Source organism: Maniola hyperantus, chromosome 20, assembly GCF_902806685.2.
Source record: "Maniola hyperantus chromosome 20, iAphHyp1.2, whole genome shotgun sequence".
Classification (NCBI taxonomy): Eukaryota; Metazoa; Arthropoda; class Insecta; order Lepidoptera; family Nymphalidae; genus Maniola; species Maniola hyperantus.
Genome location: NC_048555.1, coordinates 3,219,530 through 3,243,953, shown reverse-complemented (window position 1 = coordinate 3,243,953; position 24,424 = coordinate 3,219,530). Strand labels below are relative to the sequence as shown.

At 39.6% G+C, this 24,424-nt stretch overlaps 3 protein-coding genes across 3 annotated transcripts in view; 2 read left to right on the top strand and 1 right to left on the bottom strand.

Moving 5' to 3' along the window:
* LOC117991780 (mitochondrial potassium channel ATP-binding subunit) overlaps positions 1-24,424 on the top strand; it is a 325,288-nt gene that overhangs the window by 94,923 nt on the left and 205,941 nt on the right. The gene's annotated exons all lie outside the window — the stretch shown is intronic.
* The window catches only part of LOC117992053 (dystrophin-like), a 248,937-nt gene that overhangs the window by 91,035 nt on the left and 133,478 nt on the right, over positions 1-24,424 (top strand). The window lies entirely within an intron of this gene.
* The window catches only part of LOC117991552 (putative phosphatidate phosphatase), a 362,451-nt gene continuing 360,877 nt past the window's right edge, over positions 22,851-24,424 (bottom strand). Inside the window, exon 7 of the mRNA XM_034979146.2 lies at positions 22,851-24,086. Within this exon, the coding sequence (XP_034835037.1) occupies positions 23,991-24,086 (96 nt within the window). The 3' untranslated portion in view covers positions 22,851-23,990. The remainder of the gene's footprint in view (positions 24,087-24,424) is intronic.

Here is a 24,424-nt window from a genome sequence, read left to right as displayed (position 1 = left end):
GTTTCGCGCGATTCCATTACGCAAATTTTTGTGTGCAGGTAGGTGCTGGTGAAAAAAAAACGATGTAATTATTAGGTACACCGTACACACGAACTGATCAAAATACTTCAGACTTGAACTAATTTTTAATCAAAACGGCCTAAAATTGAGTCCAAAGTTCATGTTGTCGATAAAAGCTTTAAAAGCTTTCATTCTGTTTTTTGCTCCTTGTGTTTCGTGCAAATAGACCGTTTTGCTCATTTTGTCACATAAATAGCTCTTCTATCCATACTACCTAATATTATAAATGCGAGAGTCTTTCTGTCTGTCTACTAAGTTTCACGGCCCGCCCATTTAATCAATTTGTACGAAATTCAGTCAGGGACAGATGCATTCCGGAGACGGACATACGCTTTTGTTTCTCCCGGAAAATCAAAGAATTCCCACGGGATTATTAAAAATCTAAATCAACGTGGGTGAAGTCGTAGGCGTCATCTATTATGTACATAGATAGAGCTTGCATCCCAGATACTGATATAAGCTACTTTCGTCTTTACGTCGCGGGCATCATTTGAAGGTAGGTAGGTACTAATTGAGTTCAATGCTTATTTAATTATGATACCTATATGCTGCAATATTTCATATCAATTACTTACTAGTAATCACTGGTTCGAAGTTCAATCTATAGGAAAAAACCGACCAAGTGTGTGTCACACTCGCGCACCGAGAGTTCGGAAAGTTGGAAGTCCCTACAAAGGACTTATGTCAACTAGTACTTATCGGTCTTTTATCGGGTATATTTTGGAGAGTGTGCTCAGGAACTTTACGACCTTATTCCTCCTTCACCATTTTACCACTGAACAGCGAGAAACCGTAAACGGTGGCATCTTTATGTGGTCGACATTCAATCTACTCTCTCCGTTTTTGCTCAACGTTTCTGATTCGAGCCGCTAAGACGTGTGTAAGAGGAATGCCATTCCGCCAATCGCATTTCCTGCAACGTAGGGATAACATAACCTTAATACCTTCAAGGCAAGAATGAATAGGTATCTTCTAGGCAAGTGCATTCCTACCTAGACCTCATCATTGCTCATAGTTTATGTTGATTAGAATAGGTATTCGTCTCGAACTAGGTATAAATATTTTAATTAGGTAACAATCATAAGTTCTTAAGTATGGGTTACCCGGAAGAGATCACTGGTAGTGATAAAGCCGCCCTTTTTTTTAAGCATATCCTGTATTTTTTATTCGTTGTCATAGTATTGAACAATAAAGATATTTGAAATTAAATTAAATTAAATCATTCCCGATTGAAAATAAAGCGCGCTGATAAGGTTGGTAATCTCAATTATTACTACCATGCATTCAATACGTTTCTGGCGTGTGATTCGCGATTACCGGGGGCGTGACAGTCGAGTAAGTAGTTTTCTTATCAAAGGTGATAGCGGCTTTAAAATATAGGCTAAGACGCGGCCGATGCCCTAAGGCCCTAAGGCCTCGTTCAGGGAGACGCGTAACAACACAAGTCGAACGGTGTGAACCTCGCAGCTCTACTTGCAGTCTTCTTCAGACATCTCACGACGCAGACTTCTTTTTACTATGGAGTACGATTTCATCGACATAATATTATTAATAGAAGATATTGATGCTTATATTTTGCAGGCTTCCAGCCCCTGAAATAGAACACCACGCGCGTAACCCTTTGGACTCCGAAGTGTTACGCGCGTGTCGAGTTCGTTCTTCGGACGGAGGTATCTGCTGCACACGCGGCGGTAACCACCGCATGCTCTGCAGCGGCCAGCGGGTATCACTATACATCAAACAAAACGTAGGTACTTACGTAAATATACCTGCTAGATTGTTCATGGGCGGCGGTAATCACTTAAAATCAGGTGACCCGCCTGCTCGTTTGCTCGCTATATCTTTAAAAAAAAATAGATACTAAATACACTTCTACGTGTACTTCTTCTTCTTCTTCTTTATATTAACCTTTGTTTTTTAGCACTAGGACTCCATGGCCCCAAGGTCTCTATGGCAAACGGAATGAAAATGTAGATAATTCTCGATTAGAGAGGCATAAAAGTTATAGATAGGTATGAAACATTTTGCGCATGTAACTAATCACGTTTACACTTTAATAAATAACTTTTTAGGTAGGTAGGTAATTCTACCATGCGTTGGCTACGTTGTCTTCGTGTGATTCGTTGTTATCGAGGGCGTGACAAGGCTTTATCGCTATTTGTCAACGTAAAGCGTTCTACATACCAAACTGCTGGCCCACCGTCTCGCCGCCCGTAAGGTATTAATAATTTTAAGCTAATTACGTGGTTTAACTACACATTTTAATGTAGATAACGCCTAACGGGTACATACCACGATTAATTTGATGTTTTTATTTGTCGATATTTGAACCCAATTGCACGGGTCGTGGTGGTCACAACGGGACTCGAAAGTCACGTAATCAAGACAATGTGCGGAATGAGAGTACCGAACGGGCGTGGGCCGACTTTTATGCTAAGCAACTGCCTAAGCTTGGCGATAGGAGGTGTCCCGCTGTTTAGGCGTCTGTAGGTGGTGGTCCGTGAGGGGTTGCGTAACCGTCGGGGTCTCGGGCCATGCCTACTGCAGTCTGCAGGGCCGGCGGCTACGATGTAAGACAGATCATCTTTTTGCACGACAATGTATAGTAATAGGTAATGTAGTATAGGTAATGTATAGTATAGTATAATCTTCGATAAATAAATAAGTAGGTAGACATACTGGTAGGTATTAGTAAATTAATAAACGATGATAATTATTATCATGATAGTAAATTTATTGTAAACCTTATATTTATGATATCTATTGGATCAATAAGATAGTAGGTTGCCCCCTTACCACAAAAATTGCTCACCAAGTAAATTATCACTGCTATAATCTCAATAGTTGTGATTGGCTAAATTTATGGTATTCCTGCTACAACAGTGCATTTTAGCCAATAGTGAGATTGTGACTACGTCGCTGCAGTGTGCAGTTATCAAAGTCAGGCGATCTAGGCCTGATGATACACGAAATTGTAAATGGTAGCCAGAGTTTTATGTTATGCACGCTGCGTGCATGGGTGCATGCCCCGTGCATGCGCCACAGTTTATACAAAACTAGTTTCAACTTTTGACCAAAACGACTTTCAAATTCCTAAAAATACTAATAAGTATATTTTTGCAAAATATTCTCAAAGGTGTGTGAAGTCTGCAAATTCGCACTTTGCCAGCGGGGTGGACTATGACCTAACTAAGCCCTTCTCAGAGAAGACCTTTATTAATTCTGCAAGTAAATGGAAGTGAAATAGGTACATCGGTCTGAAAAGAAGCCCTCCAACTCAGCTCAGTTTTCTTACTACTTAATACTAAAAAGAAAACCCGGCTGGGTTTTCTTTTTAGTATTAGATAGGCATCTTACCATACCATACTTATCACTTTTATAAGAGCTAATATTATTGTCTTCAAATAATTTTTCTTATAACCCTTAATTTTTTTCAGGAAAAATCTATACATTTTGATAGGAAGACTGTTATAGATTAGTTTTAGTTTAGCTTATCATGCTCCAAGGTTCGACGCGGGTCAACTAAGTATACTGATAAAATGACTCGAAATAGGAACATTAACTTACGCAATATAAGCTTACGCACGTGATGTGCGTGTTTAGCTATTTTTGTTTCGTTATCTTTTACGAAATATGGGTGTGTCGCGTATAAGAATAATAAGTTTGAGCCTGTGGGTTTGCCCTCCATTCCTACCGTCTGCTAACTTGTTTCGTGGAGCATCCGTTATGGATACCACTGCACCCACAAGGCACAGATGTACTTATATCGGACACTTTGTTGGGGCATCTGATTACTGATGTCTGATACCTCAGATATTTGCCATAGAGGTTTGTGTCTGAGGGGCCCGACGTCTCAACACAAGCTGAGTGGCCTACCTGTTCGAGGTGTTGCACTGCTATACTGATGCCTCGAATAAGTAAATCGGTGTGCCATGCATAGAATAGAATATAAATACATTTCTGTTCAAGTAAACTTTTACAAGTGCTTTTGAATCGTCAAACTGTAAATTTAATTTGATACTAAATATCTAATTATTCAACAAAAACTAAGTGGACCTAAGAAACAACGTGGGACCACGTTTTTCTTAGGTCCAGTTCTATGTATAATCTTTAGACTTTTAGCATAATATGTACAAACTACAGTACAGTAGGTAGGTACATAGTGGAAAGTGCACGAATATTATTACGGAATCGAACAGATAACCCAGTCTATAGGTCGATTACGTACATTAAGGTCACTGTGGTTATACAGATGTAATCAGAACGCTAGCAAAAACTTAGCGTTATTGTTATATTACCTAAACACAATCCGATATCAATAACCATTTGCCTCATTTTGTAGTTTTAGTGATATTATCTTTCAAACCCGCAATGTATAGCGCGCAAAACTCTGGTCAGTGCCCCGCCTACGACGCGGCATTGACTCCGAGTGGCCTCCTTCCGCAATGTTCGTTGATCTGTAGCGTCAGTCAGATGTTTAATTTGCAATATATCGTGTGCTTTTACATAATTGGTTTTTAATTTTTTTATTTTTTTTTCGCTGTGGTATCTCATCAGTAATCATCAGTCAGCTGTCTTCGTTTTTGCTAGCGTTCTGGTACGTTAGTACTATTTTATATTCTGTGGTTCTGGTTACAAACTGTACCTAACCTACGGAGGTAGTGACTATATTAACTTATTGTTCTTTGGGTACATTACGAGGAAGAGTGGTAGGTACCATCGAACACCTCGTGGAAGGGACATGTCCGCGTGGGCGTTCCCCAATTACGTGGCAGGACTCCGAAGTTCCGTTCCACAACTAATAGGTACTGTGGTGGCCCGGATGCGTGATCGTCAAATTTTCTTTTCAAACAATAAAATGGAAGGACATGTACTTCGTTCAAAGTTAATCAAGTGGCTAATCAATCTAGTCAGTATGATAGATAGTAACTAAATCCCCTTTTTCGTAAAATAATAGGTCGGTGCTCGGTAGTGTACCGGTCATGTCACAGTACAATAACAGTGAGCGAATGCATTCAGGTACCTTGGCGGTACTTTCCTTTGTGAATTCGTTAGAATTCCTTTTCAAAATAGCTGGGTTCCTGGGGTAAACAGTGGTTGGCTTTTTTCGTCCCGTCCCATTATAGGTACTCGCGATGTTATTTAATGAATTTTGCCAATTAGATCTCGCGCAAGCGTAAGACTAAGGCTGATCGAACAAGTATGAAATTAGGGTTTTCCGAAACGGGATGAGGGAGATAATTATGCCGCCCAAGTGCTAGACTAGAAATTCTAGTCTCTAGCCCATTCTAACCATCGTCCCGTAGCATTGAGATTATCCCTACGCTGTTAAAACAGCCTTGATATCAAGTTATGGGGGCTGCACAGAGTTGGTCCTTTTATCACGCTGAGAAGCGGTTATATCCTCGACTGACAACTAGTGCCAGGAGCTAACTATGTGGGCTTAGAGCCCGCCCCATGTACCATGGATTTTGATATATATAAATTGTTATGGTATGGTTTTTGACTTGGCCAAGTCAGGTCGAACCAACTCATTCGTGCTGGGGAGGGCGTGTTTGGTATGCCCAGACGATGCCGCTAGCGGTTGCCCATCAGGAACAGCCAAGCTATGATAGTCGAACCCAAAGGTAAGACGATATGTATATATATATGTTGTCACTATACCAAATGCCATTCGCCCCGTTATGTACTTAGACTCAGATGAAAAGTATGTTTACTTAGCACTTTCAACTCATTGAAGTCCCCAACAGCAGCTAGATCCTCCTCTCGTTTCAATGTCGTTGTATCGTACTAAAGCTAGCAATTTAAATTATGTGCTAGTACAGTATTTGCAAACGGTAGCTTACTAAGGTGGTAGCATTCTATCTTGTCTAGATTAAGATATCTACAGAGACCTATTCCTGTATTAACTAGCTATGGAAGGTATTGGAAATAGCTCTTTGTCCTCGAGTTAGTATGAGGTTAAGTTCATCAATAATTCTAAGAAAGAATGAACCTTGCGTGGCAAAGAGGTAGTTAGTTCCTCTCGTCTATTGTTTCACACTGTCTATTGTCTCTATAATGCTAGGTAGGGTAACTCATTTCACGAAAGCGTCAAGCGGTAAGGGCTCATATCACATAGATAGGTAGTAATAATATTATTACATTGAGCTATAATTTAATCTCTTGTTTGACTCAGACCATAGATCGATGTAGCCCCTTATCTCTTGACCTCTTTTGAAAAACAGACTAATATTATAATAAATGAAAGAGGTTGGTTAATTCAAAATCTATTTATTGTACTTTACTTTGTTAAATGTATTAGTCAAATCTCTGATGGAGCAAAACTCTACTCTGACCACTGGAAGAAAAGTCCTTTATGTTTCTTTTCCCAGTGGTCGGGCACTCTATTCAAAAGCCATGCTATATTTTCAAGGGAAAAATAGAATGCCCTGACCAAAAAACCCTTGGGCTGATGTTATATACACATTTTATATTTAAATTACAATTATGTACGTTAATCTTAGAAGTACAGTCTATAAGCTACAGTCCTACGAACCTTTTACATATGGAGACACGAAATACAGACAACATGTGTTATTACAGCGAACATAATAATCATATCCGAGGACATCGTAAAAGCAACCTATCTTGGCTTTCACAAATTTAACATTTCTATGTTAAGTATTTTCGGATCGCGGCTAGGTCTGTAACCACTAACCCATTGGGTGCACTTGACCCATGCTTCCTTGAACATTATACAAGCCAGCAGTATTAAGAAGATTAGAAATAAGCTCAGACAAATTTGATCTAAGCCATTCCAGACTTGTAGAGGTAATTTATTATCCATGTCGATAGTATACTCGCTTCTATTACTTTGAAAATCACGTTCTATATTTAATTCCGGCAAGCAATTATATGTTGTAATTTTAAGAGATCCTCGGATATTACATAATAAGACAGTTTAAGTTGTACATTACCCATAGACTGGAAAGTGTAGACCGTCTTGCTTAACACTGGCTTTAATTAATTTCCACTTATCGACTTTATACAGATATTAAGGATAAAAGGTACCCGGACAAACTCGTTAAACAAAGAGATTTTAAGGAAGGAAGGCCGCTCGGAAACGTAGAGCTTCGTCGTGGCACTCCCGCGTCACACTTCTGTCCCCTTTGCGAGGTTGATTCCAACTGCCCTGTCCGACTCCTGCGCTTCCCCTTGCCTGTCGTCTCCCCCGCTTCCGAGTTTGTCCCCTCTCGCTTCCTCCAAACTATCGCCTTCTCTGTCAACAAAAATCACTCGGCAGAAAAAATTCTCTAGTTGCAATGGTAAAATCTGAACCACATCTGTTTCGCATTTTCGTACCCTCGAGCGTAAAAACTGTATTCAGAACTATCGCTTTATGGCGCCTTGCCTATTATTTATTGCTATGAGAACGACTCACTTTGGTCGTTTCTTATTTTTTGTTTGTCCGCGTATAGAGTACTAAAAATGTTTTTTGTTCATTAGGATTTCTAGAAGGCGGCGAAAAAAAAAAGTTATTGCCGACAGCATTATACGAATGCCTTTCTAGGAACTCAGTAAAATAATAAAATAATGTTTCTATTTTGGCGATGCCGAGAAGGTGCCTACAACACACTCCCCCGAAATAAGTTTATTTTTCCTTTTGTACTATATTCCATACCTTGTATTTTGCAAGGGGTCAAAAAAAGAAACTCTATTTCACTAACTATATTTAATTACCTACTTTTTTTTTTTTTTTTTTTTTTTTAAAGTCAATTCTATGTACTGTTCGCCCCGGCAGACGTGACAGGTATTCTTTCGTGCGCACAAGTCTCAAAAAAAAAGCCTCACTCCTTTCTTTCCTATAGTTGTGCTTTTATTTTAAGTGTCTCTGAAGGCTACCTATTTCTTTCCATTGATCTCGTATTACTCGTTCTAACGATGCCCTAAGCAAATTCATTTCAGGACCCGATGCTTTGTTTGTTAAGACATCGGTGGTGCCTGCTATGTGTCGCGATAACACATCCGCCACCGTGTTTAGCTTCCCTTTCACGTGCTCCACAGTGTAATCAAAACGTCCTATGTAATGCACCCAGCGTATCATCCGTGCGCTCAATAACTTACACGTTTGTAGAAATACTAAGCTCTTATGGTCTGTTCTTATCACTAATTTCGCGCCTCACAAGTATGTTTCGAATTTAGACAAGCTAAATATGATAGCCCATAACTCTAATTCCGTCACTGTCCATTTACTCTCCGCTAACGTAAGTGCCTTGCTACAGAAACCTAACACTCTCTCTTCTCCCTCATTATCTAGTTGGAAAACATATCCCGAGACACCTAGGTTACTACTATCAGTTTGTAAATAATAGGTATCCTTCGGATTTGGATGCGTTAAAAGTATCGTATCTATAAATAGACCCTTGACCTTCTCAAAACAATCATTTATTTCTTTCGTCCACGTCCATTTCGTACCGAGTTTCAAAAGATTACAAAGCGGCCTAACTACTTCGCTATACTTGGAAATGAACCTTCTATAATAGTTAATTACACCCAAAAAACCCCTTAATTGTTTTATGGTTCGAGGTATGGGAAATTTTAATATGGCATCTACCCGTTCAGGGTCCATACCCACTCCGTTCGTGTTCACTATATGGCCTAACAGCTTCACCTCGTCACATAAGAACCGACATTTATTTAGTCTACCTGTTAACCCTGCTGCTTCTATTCTATCTAGTACCCGATCTAGGTGCTCTAGATGTAAATTGATGTCGCCTTTCGTGAATATTACAATGTCATCTAGGTAATTCACACAGAATTCACGCACGCCTTCCAATATGATATCCATGGCTCTAGAAAAGCCCGCTACAGATGTTTTCAAACCTTGAGGTAACACTTGATAAGTGTAGGTACGTCCCAAAAATAAAAATCCGGTATATTTCCTCGAATCTTTATGTAACGGTATTTGAAAGTAAGCATTGCTTAGATCGATTAAGCTAATGTAATTCACCCCGTGAAAAGATTGTAAAATCTCAGAAGTAAGAGGCGGGGTCTCTGCGTCTCCTATCATTTTCTTATTCAACTCGCGAGCGTCTAACAAGAGTCTTATTGACCCGTCGCGCTTCCTAGTAAAGGTGAGCGGGCTGCAATACGGTGTGACATCCTGCTTTATCACTCCCAAACTTTCTAACTCGTCTAGTTCCGTCTTAACCTGTTCCCTATAGGCCAAAGGCACTGGATAACTATGCCTTGTAAAGGGTTCCTCATCTGTTAGTTTGATAATGTGTTCGTATCTGCCTGTTAGTCCTAACTTCTCTACAAATATTTTACAGTGTTTGTTCAACACAGGCAATAAGAATTTCCTATGTTCATTACTTATGTTCGATTTTTCCAATTGGGATTCTATAATTTTCTCACTACTTATGTCCCTACTCGATACTCTCTGATCTGTTGTTCCGGAGTCTTGATCTAGAATCAAGTTAGTTGTGGCTGCATTCGACTCTCCCCCTAACCTTTCAATCTCGCAATCAGAATTTAGCCTAACACAAGACCTAACTCCTAAATGTTCTATGGTCATCGTCCGTTCACTCCCACAGTTAATTATCCCTTTTACTCTTTCTAACCAATCATAACCTAGTATTAACGATCTAGGCAACCGTCGCATTATTAAAATGGGTGCCTCGACTAAAGTGTTTCCCAATTGGAATTCTATTAAAACCAACCGGTTGGTACTCTCGCTTCTAGAACCAAAAGCTCCCTGAATCTGTAAGGATGGAATAGCGATTTCAGGTAGCGTTCCTCTCTCTCTAACAATCGAATCGTACAATTCTCTAGTCATTCCACTAATCTGACTTCCTGTATCTATGAGGGCCCTTACAAAGTTGCCGTATATCTTAACACATACCTCGGGTAATTTAGGCAAGGAATAATCGATACCTACATCGGTAGACTCACTATCGAGGTCGTGGAACATTGTATACAGTTTCACACTATTCCTTACGTCATGCTCACACTTGGCTCCTCTCTCATAACATTCCAATACATTGTTAAACTGATTTTCCAATAAGATTGCTATGCCTCTGTTTTCCTGTTGGGAATCGAACCCGTCGGAAATCGCACTAACTCTCAAGCGCCGTTGAATGCCATTCAACTTGCCCCCCAGACTATGCCCTGGTTTCCAGCCGTTGTTAATTAGAATATTGTAAGCTACGTTAGTCGCATCGCGCCTCGTGGTCCGTTCACCCCTTTCGTCACAAAACGTCAAAACATTGGACCGCGTATGTGTGGGGAAATCTAGTTTTTTGCTAGTGTGTTTTCCTCCACTGGTTTCGGTCCAATACCGCTACCGCTTTCCTTCACAAACGCAACAGCCGGTCTGTTGTTTACATTCTCGTTTTTGTTGAATGTAGGTTTACCGTAATACGATCTGTTACCTGCATACCCCCGACGGTATCCACGTCCTCTACCTGCATTAGAGTTACCTACTCGCCTGCTAGTTGATATCGTTGCAACGACGGGTTGTGCCGGGATCGACCTACCGTATTGTCTATCTCTATACGTTCTACCTGACGCGACCCGCGCAATACCTTTCGATTTCTCGCTAATGTTTTGTTCAAGACTTCGTAAGAAATTTATACCATCCATTATGGTCACCTCGCCCTGTCGTGTAAACCACAAGCGTTGCATGTCTATCGGAAAATGTCTCATGATGGAGTTAACTAAATCTCTTTCACTGAATGCGATTGTTAGTGATTGCATTGACTCAGCATAATTTGCGAAATGTTCCGACATAGACATCCCAGACTCACTAGTATAAGTCGCATTAATCAGTTTATACCTAACTGACTCCTGGATTTGTTCCGTCCAGTAAACGCGTCTAAAATCCGTTTCAAAATCTGTGAAAGTTACCCAATTTTTTGAGTAAAGATCCATGACCTTTCGTGCATGACCCGTAATGCACCCTAACGCGATGTCTACACCCCGATCAGACTCATTTACTGCCTTAATGTATCTATTCAACTTCTTCAAAAAAGTTATAGGATTGGTCAACGGTTTACCATCAAAGTTAGGTTTATTTATAGATGGTTGTACCACATAGACGTTTCTTGTCTCAGTGGATGACGCGTTAGGCGCGTTCGAACCTGAGCTGGTAGATTCTTGCCTATCTAGACTACAATTATCCGATACATTGTTAGCCTCGCTCGATAGAACACTCGTATTATCTACTGATGCTAGGGTTTGCAATTTTTTTTCAAATTCGCCTAATTTTTTCAAAATCAACTCTAAAGTCGAGTTGGTTACGGTCTCATTTCGCGTATCCGTTCCTATCTCGCCGAGCTCTGATGTTTGGCTAGTGGATGGTCCGGTTTCTACGAATGTCCCTACCTGGACTTGGGTTTGCGAGACCTCTGGTTTTTTCCTAGTATTACGTTTTACCTTGCTTGGCGGCATAACTATTTGTTATTATATTCTCTTTAAAATTACTCTACTGTTGCCCGGCGGTTCCGTTACTCCGACAAAGTTCGGTTTGTCCGTTTACTCACGCCTACTTTGTTAGTAGTTAGGTAAGTTGAGTACAGTGTTTACGCTTGGAGTTGGCGAAGTTACAGATGTAATAATAATCTTAAGTATAGATAAAGCTTAGTCTAGGGTTAAGCAAGGAAACAGGTTCCTGGGTACCGCCGCTCCTTAATGATCCTGTAATAGATACATCTTATATAAGATATGCAGCTTCTTTATGCTCCCCCTATATCCTAGGATAGCTTGTAAATGTTATAATACATTATAATTAAAATGACAAGTACACCAGCTTGTTGGAAATTCCTGTAAATTGTACATTTCTAAGCATAATCATTATATATGTAATAACGTGCAATCTGTATTTCGTCTCTCCATATGTTGTTTGCAAATGGTCCCTACTGTTTCTACGTTGTGTATATCATATATATATTTTTTTTTTCTTTTATTTATATCCAGTCGTATCGTTATTTCGAGTACGTATCTGGATCCTGGTCTTGCGGTACCATTTTCTGTGGTGGCCCGGATGCGTGATCGTCAAATTTTCTTTTCAAACAATAAAATGGAAGGACATGTACTTCGTTCAAAGTTAATCAAGTGGCTAATCAATCTAGTCAGTATGATAGATAGTAACTAAATCCCCTTTTTCGTAAAATAATAGGTCGGTGCTCGGTAGTGTACCGGTCATGTCACAGTACAATAACAGTGAGCGAATGCATTCAGGTACCTTGGCGGTACTTTCCTTTGTGAATTCGTTAGAATTCCTTTTCAAAATAGCTGGGTTCCTGGGGTAAACAGTGGTTGGCTTTTTTCGTCCCGTCCCATTATAGGTACTCGCGATGTTATTTAATGAATTTTGCCAATTAGATCTCGCGCAAGCGTAAGACTAAGGCTGATCGAACAAGTATGAAATTAGGGTTTTCCGAAACGGGATGAGGGAGATAATTATGCCGCCCAAGTGCTAGACTAGAAATTCTAGTCTCTAGCCCATTCTAACCATCGTCCCGTAGCATTGAGATTATCCCTACGCTGTTAAAACAGCCTTGATATCAAGTTATGGGGGCTGCACAGAGTTGGTCCTTTTATCACGCTGAGAAGCGGTTATATCCTCGACTGACAACTAGTGCCAGGAGCTAACTATGTGGGCTTAGAGCCCGCCCCATGTACCATGGATTTTGATATATATAAATTGTTATGGTATGGTTTTTGACTTGGCCAAGTCAGGTCGAACCAACTCATTCGTGCTGGGGAGGGCGTGTTTGGTATGCCCAGACGATGCCGCTAGCGGTTGCCCATCAGGAACAGCCAAGCTATGATAGTCGAACCCAAAGGTAAGACGATATGTATATATATATGTTGTCACTATACCAAATGCCATTCGCCCCGTTATGTACTTAGACTCAGATGAAAAGTATGTTTACTTAGCACTTTCAACTCATTGAAGTCCCCAACAGCAGCTAGATCCTCCTCTCGTTTCAATGTCGTTGTATCGTACTAAAGCTAGCAATTTAAATTATGTGCTAGTACAGTATTTGCAAACGGTAGCTTACTAAGGTGGTAGCATTCTATCTTGTCTAGATTAAGATATCTACAGAGACCTATTCCTGTATTAACTAGCTATGGAAGGTATTGGAAATAGCTCTTTGTCCTCGAGTTAGTATGAGGTTAAGTTCATCAATAATTCTAAGAAAGAATGAACCTTGCGTGGCAAAGAGGTAGTTAGTTCCTCTCGTCTATTGTTTCACACTGTCTATTGTCTCTATAATGCTAGGTAGGGTAACTCATTTCACGAAAGCGTCAAGCGGTAAGGGCTCATATCACATAGATAGGTAGTAATAATATTATTACATTGAGCTATAATTTAATCTCTTGTTTGACTCAGACCATAGATCGATGTAGCCCCTTATCTCTTGACCTCTTTTGAAAAACAGACTAATATTATAATAAATGAAAGAGGTTGGTTAATTCAAAATCTATTTATTGTACTTTACTTTGTTAAATGTATTAGTCAAATCTCTGATGGAGCAAAACTCTACTCTGACCACTGGAAGAAAAGTCCTTTATGTTTCTTTTCCCAGTGGTCGGGCACTCTATTCAAAAGCCATGCTATATTTTCAAGGGAAAAATAGAATGCCCTGACCAAAAAACCCTTGGGCTGATGTTATATACACATTTTATATTTAAATTACAATTATGTACGTTAATCTTAGAAGTACAGTCTATAAGCTACAGTCCTACGAACCTTTTACATATGGAGACACGAAATACAGACAACATGTGTTATTACAGCGAACATAATAATCATATCCGAGGACATCGTAAAAGCAACCTATCTTGGCTTTCACAAATTTAACATTTCTATGTTAAGTATTTTCGGATCGCGGCTAGGTCTGTAACCACTAACCCATTGGGTGCACTTGACCCATGCTTCCTTGAACATTATACAAGCCAGCAGTATTAAGAAGATTAGAAATAAGCTCAGACAAATTTGATCTAAGCCATTCCAGACTTGTAGAGGTAATTTATTATCCATGTCGATAGTATACTCGCTTCTATTACTTTGAAAATCACGTTCTATATTTAATTCCGGCAAGCAATTATATGTTGTAATTTTAAGAGATCCTCGGATATTACATAATAAGACAGTTTAAGTTGTACATTACCCATAGACTGGAAAGTGTAGACCGTCTTGCTTAACACTGGCTTTAATTAATTTCCACTTATCGACTTTATACAGATATTAAGGATAAAAGGTACCCGGACAAACTCGTTAAACAAAGAGATTTTAAGGAAGGAAGGCCGCTCGGAAACGTAGAGCTTCGTCGTGGCACTCCCGCGTCACACTTCTGTCCCCTTTGCGAGGTTGATTCCAACTGCCCTGTCCGACTCCTGCGCTTCCCCTTGCCTGTCGTCTCCCCCGCTTCCGAGTTTGTCCCCTCTCGCTTCCTCCAAACTATCGCCTTCTCTGTCAACAAAAATCACTCGGCAGAAAAAATTCTCTAGTTGCAATGGTAAAATCTGAACCACATCTGTTTCGCATTTTCGTACCCTCGAGCGTAAAAACTGTATTCAGAACTATCGCTTTATGGCGCCTTGCCTATTATTTATTGCTATGAGAACGACTCACTTTGGTCGTTTCTTATTTTTTGTTTGTCCGCGTATAGAGTACTAAAAATGTTTTTTGTTCATTAGGATTTCTAGAAGGCGGCGAAAAAAAAAAGTTATTGCCGACAGCATTATACGAATGCCTTTCTAGGAACTCAGTAAAATAATAAAATAATGTTTCTATTTTGGCGATGCCGAGAAGGTGCCTACAACACACTCCCCCGAAATAAGTTTATTTTTCCTTTTGTACTATATTCCATACCTTGTATTTTGCAAGGGGTCAAAAAAAAGAAACTCTATTTCACTAACTATATTTAATTACCTACTTTTTTTTTTTTTTTTTTTTTTCAAAAGTCAATTCTATGTACTGTTCGCCCCGGCAGACGTGACAGGTATTCTTTCGTGCGCACAAGTCTCAAAAAAAAAAGCCTCACTCCTTTCTTTCCTATAGTTGTGCTTTTATTTTAAGTGTCTCTGAAGGCTACCTATTTCTTTCCATTGATCTCGTATTACTCGTTCTAACGATGCCCTAAGCAAATTCATTTCAGGACCCGATGCTTTGTTTGTTAAGACATCGGTGGTGCCTGCTATGTGTCGCGATAACACATCCGCCACCGTGTTTAGCTTCCCTTTCACGTGCTCCACAGTGTAATCAAAACGTCCTATGTAATGCACCCAGCGTATCATCCGTGCGCTCAATAACTTACACGTTTGTAGAAATACTAAGCTCTTATGGTCTGTTCTTATCACTAATTTCGCGCCTCACAAGTATGTTTCGAATTTAGACAAGCTAAATATGATAGCCCATAACTCTAATTCCGTCACTGTCCATTTACTCTCCGCTAACGTAAGTGCCTTGCTACAGAAACCTAACACTCTCTCTTCTCCCTCATTATCTAGTTGGAAAACATATCCCGAGACACCTAGGTTACTACTATCAGTTTGTAAATAATAGGTATCCTTCGGATTTGGATGCGTTAAAAGTATCGTATCTATAAATAGACCCTTGACCTTCTCAAAACAATCATTTATTTCTTTCGTCCACGTCCATTTCGTACCGAGTTTCAAAAGATTACAAAGCGGCCTAACTACTTCGCTATACTTGGAAATGAACCTTCTATAATAGTTAATTACACCCAAAAAACCCCTTAATTGTTTTATGGTTCGAGGTATGGGAAATTTTAATATGGCATCTACCCGTTCAGGGTCCATACCCACTCCGTTCGTGTTCACTATATGGCCTAACAGCTTCACCTCGTCACATAAGAACCGACATTTATTTAGTCTACCTGTTAACCCTGCTGCTTCTATTCTATCTAGTACCCGATCTAGGTGCTCTAGATGTAAATTGATGTCGCCTTTCGTGAATATTACAATGTCATCTAGGTAATTCACACAGAATTCACGCACGCCTTCCAATATGATATCCATGGCTCTAGAAAAGCCCGCTACAGATGTTTTCAAACCTTGAGGTAACACTTGATAAGTGTAGGTACGTCCCAAAAATAAAAATCCGGTATATTTCCTCGAATCTTTATGTAACGGTATTTGAAAGTAAGCATTGCTTAGATCGATTAAGCTAATGTAATTCACCCCGTGAAAAGATTGTAAAATCTCAGAAGTAAGAGGCGGGGTCTCTGCGTCTCCTATCATTTTCTTATTCAACTCGCGAGCGTCTAACAAGAGTCTTATTGACCCGTCGCGCTTCCTAGTAAAGGTGAGCGGGCTGCAATACGGTGTGACATCCTGCTTTATCACTCCCAAACTTTCTAACTCGTCTAGTTCCGTCTTAACCTGTTCCCTATAGGCCAAAGGCACTGGATAACTATGCCTTGTAAAGGGTTCCTCATCTGTTAGTTTGATAATGTGTTCGTATCTGCCTGTTAGTCCTAACTTCTCTACAAATATTTTACAGTGTTTGTTCAACACAGGCAATAAGAATTTCCTATGTTCATTACTTATGTTCGATTTTTCCAATTGGGATTCTATAATTTTCTCACTACTTATGTCCCTACTCGATACTCTCTGATCTGTTGTTCCGGAGTCTTGATCTAGAATCAAGTTAGTTGTGGCTGCATTCGACTCTCCCCCTAACCTTTCAATCTCGCAATCAGAATTTAGCCTAACACAAGACCTAACTCCTAAATGTTCTATGGTCATCGTCCGTTCACTCCCACAGTTAATTATCCCTTTTACTCTTTCTAACCAATCATAACCTAGTATTAACGATCTAGGCAACCGTCGCATTATTAAAATGGGTGCCTCGACTAAAGTGTTTCCCAATTGGAATTCTATTAAAACCAACCGGTTGGTACTCTCGCTTCTAGAACCAAAAGCTCCCTGAATCTGTAAGGATGGAATAGCGATTTCAGGTAGCGTTCCTCTCTCTCTAACAATCGAATCGTACAATTCTCTAGTCATTCCACTAATCTGACTTCCTGTATCTATGAGGGCCCTTACAAAGTTGCCGTATATCTTAACACATACCTCGGGTAATTTAGGCAAGGAATAATCGATACCTACATCGGTAGACTCACTATCGAGGTCGTGGAACATTGTATACAGTTTCACACTATTCCTTACGTCATGCTCACACTTGGCTCCTCTCTCATAACATTCCAATACATTGTTAAACTGATTTTCCAATAAGATTGCTATGCCTCTGTTTTCCTGTTGGGAATCGAACCCGTCGGAAATCGCACTAACTCTCAAGCGCCGTTGAATGCCATTCAACTTGCCCCCCAGACTATGCCCTGGTTTCCAGCCGTTGTTAATTAGAATATTGTAAGCTACGTTAGTCGCATCGCGCCTCGTGGTCCGTTCACCCCTTTCGTCACAAAACGTCAAAACATTGGACCGCGTATGTGTGGGGAAATCTAGTTTTTTGCTAGTGTGTTTTCCTCCACTGGTTTCGGTCCAATACCGCTACCGCTTTCCTTCACAAACGCAACAGCCGGTCTGTTGTTTACATTCTCGTTTTTGTTGAATGTAGGTTTACCGTAATACGATCTGTTACCTGCATACCCCCGACGGTATCCACGTCCTCTACCTGCATTAGAGTTACCTACTCGCCTGCTAGTTGATATCGTTGCAACGACGGGTTGTGCCGGGATCGACCTACCGTATTGTCTATCTCTATACGTTCTACCTGACGCGACCCGCGCAATACCTTTCGATTTCTCGCTAATGTTTTGTTCAAGACTTCGTAAGAAATTTATACCATCCATTATGGTCACCTCGCCCTGTCGTGTAAACCACAAGCGTTGCATGTCTATCGGAAAATGTCTCATGATGGAGTTAACTAAATCTCTTTCACTGAATGCGATTGTTAGTGATTGCATTGACTCAGCATAATTTGCGAAATGTTCCGACATAGACATCCCAGACTCACTAGTATAAGTCGCATTAATCAGTTTATACCTAACTGACTCCTGGATTTGTTCCGTCCAGTAAACGCGTCTAAAATCCGTTTCAAAATCTGTGAAAGTTACCCAATTTTTTGAGTAAAGATCCATGACCTTTCGTGCATGACCCGTAATGCACCCTAACGCGATGTCTACACCCCGATCAGACTCATTTACTGCCTTAATGTATCTATTCAACTTCTTCAAAAAAGTTATAGGATTGGTCAACGGTTTACCATCAAAGTTAGGTTTATTTATAGATGGTTGTACCACATAGACGTTTCTTGTCTCAGTGGATGACGCGTTAGGCGCGTTCGAACCTGAGCTGGTAGATTCTTGCCTATCTAGACTACAATTATCCGATACATTGTTAGCCTCGCTCGATAGAACACTCGTATTATCTACTGATGCTAGGGTTTGCAATTTTTTTTCAAATTCGCCTAATTTTTTCAAAATCAACTCTAAAGTCGAGTTGGTTACGGTCTCATTTCGCGTATCCGTTCCTATCTCGCCGAGCTCTGATGTTTGGCTAGTGGATGGTCCGGTTTCTACGAATGTCCCTACCTGGACTTGGGTTTGCGAGACCTCTGGTTTTTTCCTAGTATTACGTTTTACCTTGCTTGGCGGCATAACTATTTGTTATTATATTCTCTTTAAAATTACTCTACTGTTGCCCGGCGGTTCCGTTACTCCGACAAAGTTCGGTTTGTCCGTTTACTCACGCCTACTTTGTTAGTAGTTAGGTAAGTTGAGTACAGTGTTTACGCTTGGAGTTGGCGAAGTTACAGATGTAATAATAATCTTAAGTATAGATAAAGCTTAGTCTAGGGTTAAGCAAGGAAACAGGTTCCTGGGTACCGCCGCTCCTTAATGATCCTGTAATAGATACATCTTATATAAGATATGCAGCTTCTTTATGCTCCCCCTATATCCTAGGATAGCTTGTAAATGTTATAATACATTATAATTAAAATGACAAGTACACCAGCTTGTTGGAAATTCCTGTAAATTGTACATTTCTAAGCATAATCATTATATATGTAATAACGTGCAATCTGTATTTCGTCTCTCCATATGTTGTTTGCAAATGGTCCCTACTGTTTCTACGTTGTGTATATCATATATATATTTTTTTTTTCTTTTTATTTATATCCAGTCGTATCGTTATTTCGAGTACGTATCTGGATCCTGGTCTTGCGGTACCATTTTCTGTGGTGGCCCGGATGCGTGATCGTCAAATTTTCTTTTCAAACAATAAAATGGAAGGACATGTACTTCGTTCAAAGTTAATCAAGTGGCTAATCAATCTAGTCAGTATGATAGATAGTAACTAAATCCCCTTTTTCGTAAAATAATAGGTCGGTGCTCGGTAGTGTACCGGTCATGTCACAGTACAATAACAGTGAGCGAATGCATTCAGGTACCTTGGCGGTACTTTCCTTTGTGAATTCGTTAGAATTCCTTTTCAAAATAGCTGGGTTCCTGGGGTAAACAGTGGTTGGCTTTTTTCGTCCCGTCCCATTATAGGTACTCGCGATGTTATTTAATGAATTTTGCCAATTAGATCTCGCGCAAGCGTAAGACTAAGGCTGATCGAACAAGTATGAAATTAGGGTTTTCCGAAACGGGATGAGGGAGATAATTATGCCGCCCAAGTGCTAGACTAGAAATTCTAGTCTCTAGCCCATTCTAACCATCGTCCCGTAGCATTGAGATTATCCCTACGCTGTTAAAACAGCCTTGATATCAAGTTATGGGGGCTGCACAGAGTTGGTCCTTTTATCACGCTGAGAAGCGGTTATATCCTCGACTGACAACTAGTGCCAGGAGCTAACTATGTGGGCTTAGAGCCCGCCCCATGTACCATGGATTTTGATATATATAAATTGTTATGGTATGGTTTTTGACTTGGCCAAGTCAGGTCGAACCAACTCATTCGTGCTGGGGAGGGCGTGTTTGGTATGCCCAGACGATGCCGCTAGCGGTTGCCCATCAGGAACAGCCAAGCTATGATAGTCGAACCCAAAGGTAAGACGATATGTATATATATATGTTGTCACTATACCAAATGCCATTCGCCCCGTTATGTACTTAGACTCAGATGAAAAGTATGTTTACTTAGCACTTTCAACTCATTGAAGTCCCCAACAGCAGCTAGATCCTCCTCTCGTTTCAATGTCGTTGTATCGTACTAAAGCTAGCAATTTAAATTATGTGCTAGTACAGTATTTGCAAACGGTAGCTTACTAAGGTGGTAGCATTCTATCTTGTCTAGATTAAGATATCTACAGAGACCTATTCCTGTATTAACTAGCTATGGAAGGTATTGGAAATAGCTCTTTGTCCTCGAGTTAGTATGAGGTTAAGTTCATCAATAATTCTAAGAAAGAATGAACCTTGCGTGGCAAAGAGGTAGTTAGTTCCTCTCGTCTATTGTTTCACACTGTCTATTGTCTCTATAATGCTAGGTAGGGTAACTCATTTCACGAAAGCGTCAAGCGGTAAGGGCTCATATCACATAGATAGGTAGTAATAATATTATTACATTGAGCTATAATTTAATCTCTTGTTTGACTCAGACCATAGATCGATGTAGCCCCTTATCTCTTGACCTCTTTTGAAAAACAGACTAATATTATAATAAATGAAAGAGGTTGGTTAATTCAAAATCTATTTATTGTACTTTACTTTGTTAAATGTATTAGTCAAATCTCTGATGGAGCAAAACTCTACTCTGACCACTGGAAGAAAAGTCCTTTATGTTTCTTTTCCCAGTGGTCGGGCACTCTATTCAAAAGCCATGCTATATTTTCAAGGGAAAAATAGAATGCCCTGACCAAAAAACCCTTGGGCTGATGTTATATACACATTTTATATTTAAATTACAATTATGTACGTTAATCTTAGAAGTACAGTCTATAAGCTACAGTCCTACGAACCTTTTACATATGGAGACACGAAATACAGACAACATGTGTTATTACAGCGAACATAATAATCATATCCGAGGACATCGTAAAAGCAACCTATCTTGGCTTTCACAAATTTAACATTTCTATGTTAAGTATTTTCGGATCGCGGCTAGGTCTGTAACCACTAACCCATTGGGTGCACTTGACCCATGCTTCCTTGAACATTATACAAGCCAGCAGTATTAAGAAGATTAGAAATAAGCTCAGACAAATTTGATCTAAGCCATTCCAGACTTGTAGAGGTAATTTATTATCCATGTCGATAGTATACTCGCTTCTATTACTTTGAAAATCACGTTCTATATTTAATTCCGGCAAGCAATTATATGTTGTAATTTTAAGAGATCCTCGGATATTACATAATAAGACAGTTTAAGTTGTACATTACCCATAGACTGGAAAGTGTAGACCGTCTTGCTTAACACTGGCTTTAATTAATTTCCACTTATCGACTTTATACAGATATTAAGGATAAAAGGTACCCGGACAAACTCGTTAAACAAAGAGATTTTAAGGAAGGAAGGCCGCTCGGAAACGTAGAGCTTCGTCGTGGCACTCCCGCGTCACACTTCTGTCCCCTTTGCGAGGTTGATTCCAACTGCCCTGTCCGACTCCTGCGCTTCCCCTTGCCTGTCGTCTCCCCCGCTTCCGAGTTTGTCCCCTCTCGCTTCCTCCAAACTATCGCCTTCTCTGTCAACAAAAATCACTCGGCAGAAAAAATTCTCTAGTTGCAATGGTAAAATCTGAACCACATCTGTTTCGCATTTTCGTACCCTCGAGCGTAAAAACTGTATTCAGAACTATCGCTTTATGGCGCCTTGCCTATTATTTATTGCTATGAGAACGACTCACTTTGGTCGTTTCTTATTTTTTGTTTGTCCGCGTATAGAGTACTAAAAATGTTTTTTGTTCATTAGGATTTCTAGAAGGCGGCGAAAAAAAAAAGTTATTGCCGACAGCATTATACGAATGCCTTTCTAGGAACTCAGTAAAATAATAAAATAATGTTTCTATTTTGGCGATGCCGAGAAGGTGCCTACAACAGTACGAGAAAGATAAAGGAAAGGTTTGTTGTGGGCTCTTCTCCGACTTGGGTGCGTTTGGAACCCTCGTAGCTTTAGTTTTAAGTTCGCGTAAAAATTATCACTCCTATATCTTACAAATCCAACAACTGACAATCAAAAAGTGTAATTTATTACCGGTTTTAATTAAATAAATTATTTGATTTTGATTTTGAGATCTGTGAGTTTTGTCAAGATCGGTACAGCGGTGAAAAGTTAACAAACAGACAAACTTTTACACTTACAGTATTATTGTGGCCGACTGACTTCTTGGTTTCGTAGCAAGCAGTGGCGTGTAGGTAATAGAGGTATAAAAGCACTGCTTACCCAAGTTGATTTCATCATTGCACTCAGTACACAGTAAATAGGCACCTCACTCGCATTGCAAGTTGCAACGCATGTCGGGTATAAGCTAGTACTAGCTTATGCCCCCGACTTCGTCCACGTGGACTACACAGATTTCAAACCCCTATTTTACACCCTCAGGGCATGAATTTTCAAAAATACTTTTAGCGGATGTCTACGTCATAATAGCTATCTGCATGCCAAATTTCAGCCCGATCCATCCAGTAGTTTGAGCTGTGCGTAGATATATCAGTCAGCCAGACAGCTTTTAACAATATTTCTAAATCTAACCTACATAATTTTGCATCACCTAATTTGATGCGTTTGCAACCTACATATATTACATAGATTTTTTTCTTTTTTTGGGAAAAGATTACATATTTATATGAAAATGAAATAGTAAATAATTGTCATAAATAATATAATTTTCTTTTTTAAATTACAACAAAAAATAGCACACAAAAATACTGACAGTTTAATACACGTTGATTATTGAAGGGTACCTACAGTGATATAGGCAAACAATTTGACAAAACACCGATCAAGTACGATGCAGACTCGCACACGAAAGGTTCCGTACCATCATTACAAGATATACTTACAGTGCGACAAGGCTCTCTTGGCACTTGAATGACATTGACAAGGGAGCGCTGTTGGAGAACAAAGGCTAAGAATATTCAAACAAGAACAAAGGGGACACTTGACGGCAACGTTACTTCCAATTTTCGCCACGCGCCGAGATAGCCTCGTCGCACTGTATCTGATTAATTGTGGAATGTTATTTTAAGTTTTTTTCGCATTTAACACAACTTATCCTATCATTACTAGTTAATACATAAAATAGTTCAGAAAAAGAATAAAGTACTCGTAATTACAAGTTTCAATTCTATAAATTTCAACTAAGAAGAGCATCGTCATACTTGGAATGTAAACGAGTATTGAATAGTAAATTGATTTACATGGCACAAATAATTGAAATACATAAATGATACAATAAAAAACTTAATAACATTAAGATAAGTGAATTAAGGAAAGAGCACGGCGCGAATGGACAATTTTGGAAGTTTTAGAATCTCTGAAATAAATACGAGTTCTAGGAAAGACCACGGGGAAAGGCCGAGGGGTCATCAGACAGAAATCAAGCATTTTCTTTCTCTTGTACTTTGTGTCGCTCACCCATTATTATACACTTTATATCTCAGACCGGCGCGTTTAGAACCGTCGTAGCTTTAGTTTTAAGTTCGCGCGTTAAAAATTACCACCACTATATCATCATCTTATAAATGCAACAATCGACTATCAAAAAGTGTAATTTATTACCTATTTTGAACAAAACATTTGATTTGATTTGATTTGATATAATATGGCGATAAGCGATCCACTTTACTTATATCCATTTACGAGTAGGCCCCCATCGCAATCCTTCGTAAAGATGCTTCCCGTCCAAAAAAATCATATTGACAATAATTTTGTTCAGGTTATTTCCAAAAATAAATGTAAGTTTATTTGAGTCTGAAAGTCATCCTCTTTTTATGAAGGCTGGGTCATCGGGACAGAACAGGTCTGGGCAACATTTCCGGTGGAGCGGTTTCCCAGGATGCAGGCGGGCCGTACTTCTTTGGTTTCAATACGTAGATAAACTGAAAATAATAGTAGTACCTACATTATTATAGAACTAGCTTATTACACAAATTTCGAACCCCCATTTTACTCTCTTAAGGGTTGAATTTTCAAAAATCCTTTCTTAGCGAATGTCTAGGACGTAATAGCTATATGCATGCCAAATTTCAACCCGATCCGTCCACTAGTTTGAGTTGTGCGTTGATAGATCAGTCAGTCAGCCAGTCAGTCACCTTTTTCTTTTATAGATGACGTTCGGAGAGGGGGTTCTAAGTCCTATCCCAAAAGGGAAGGGTTTTAACCCTAAAGGGAAGTGTAGTCTATATTTACTAATGGACCAACCCTAAAAGTCTTTTGG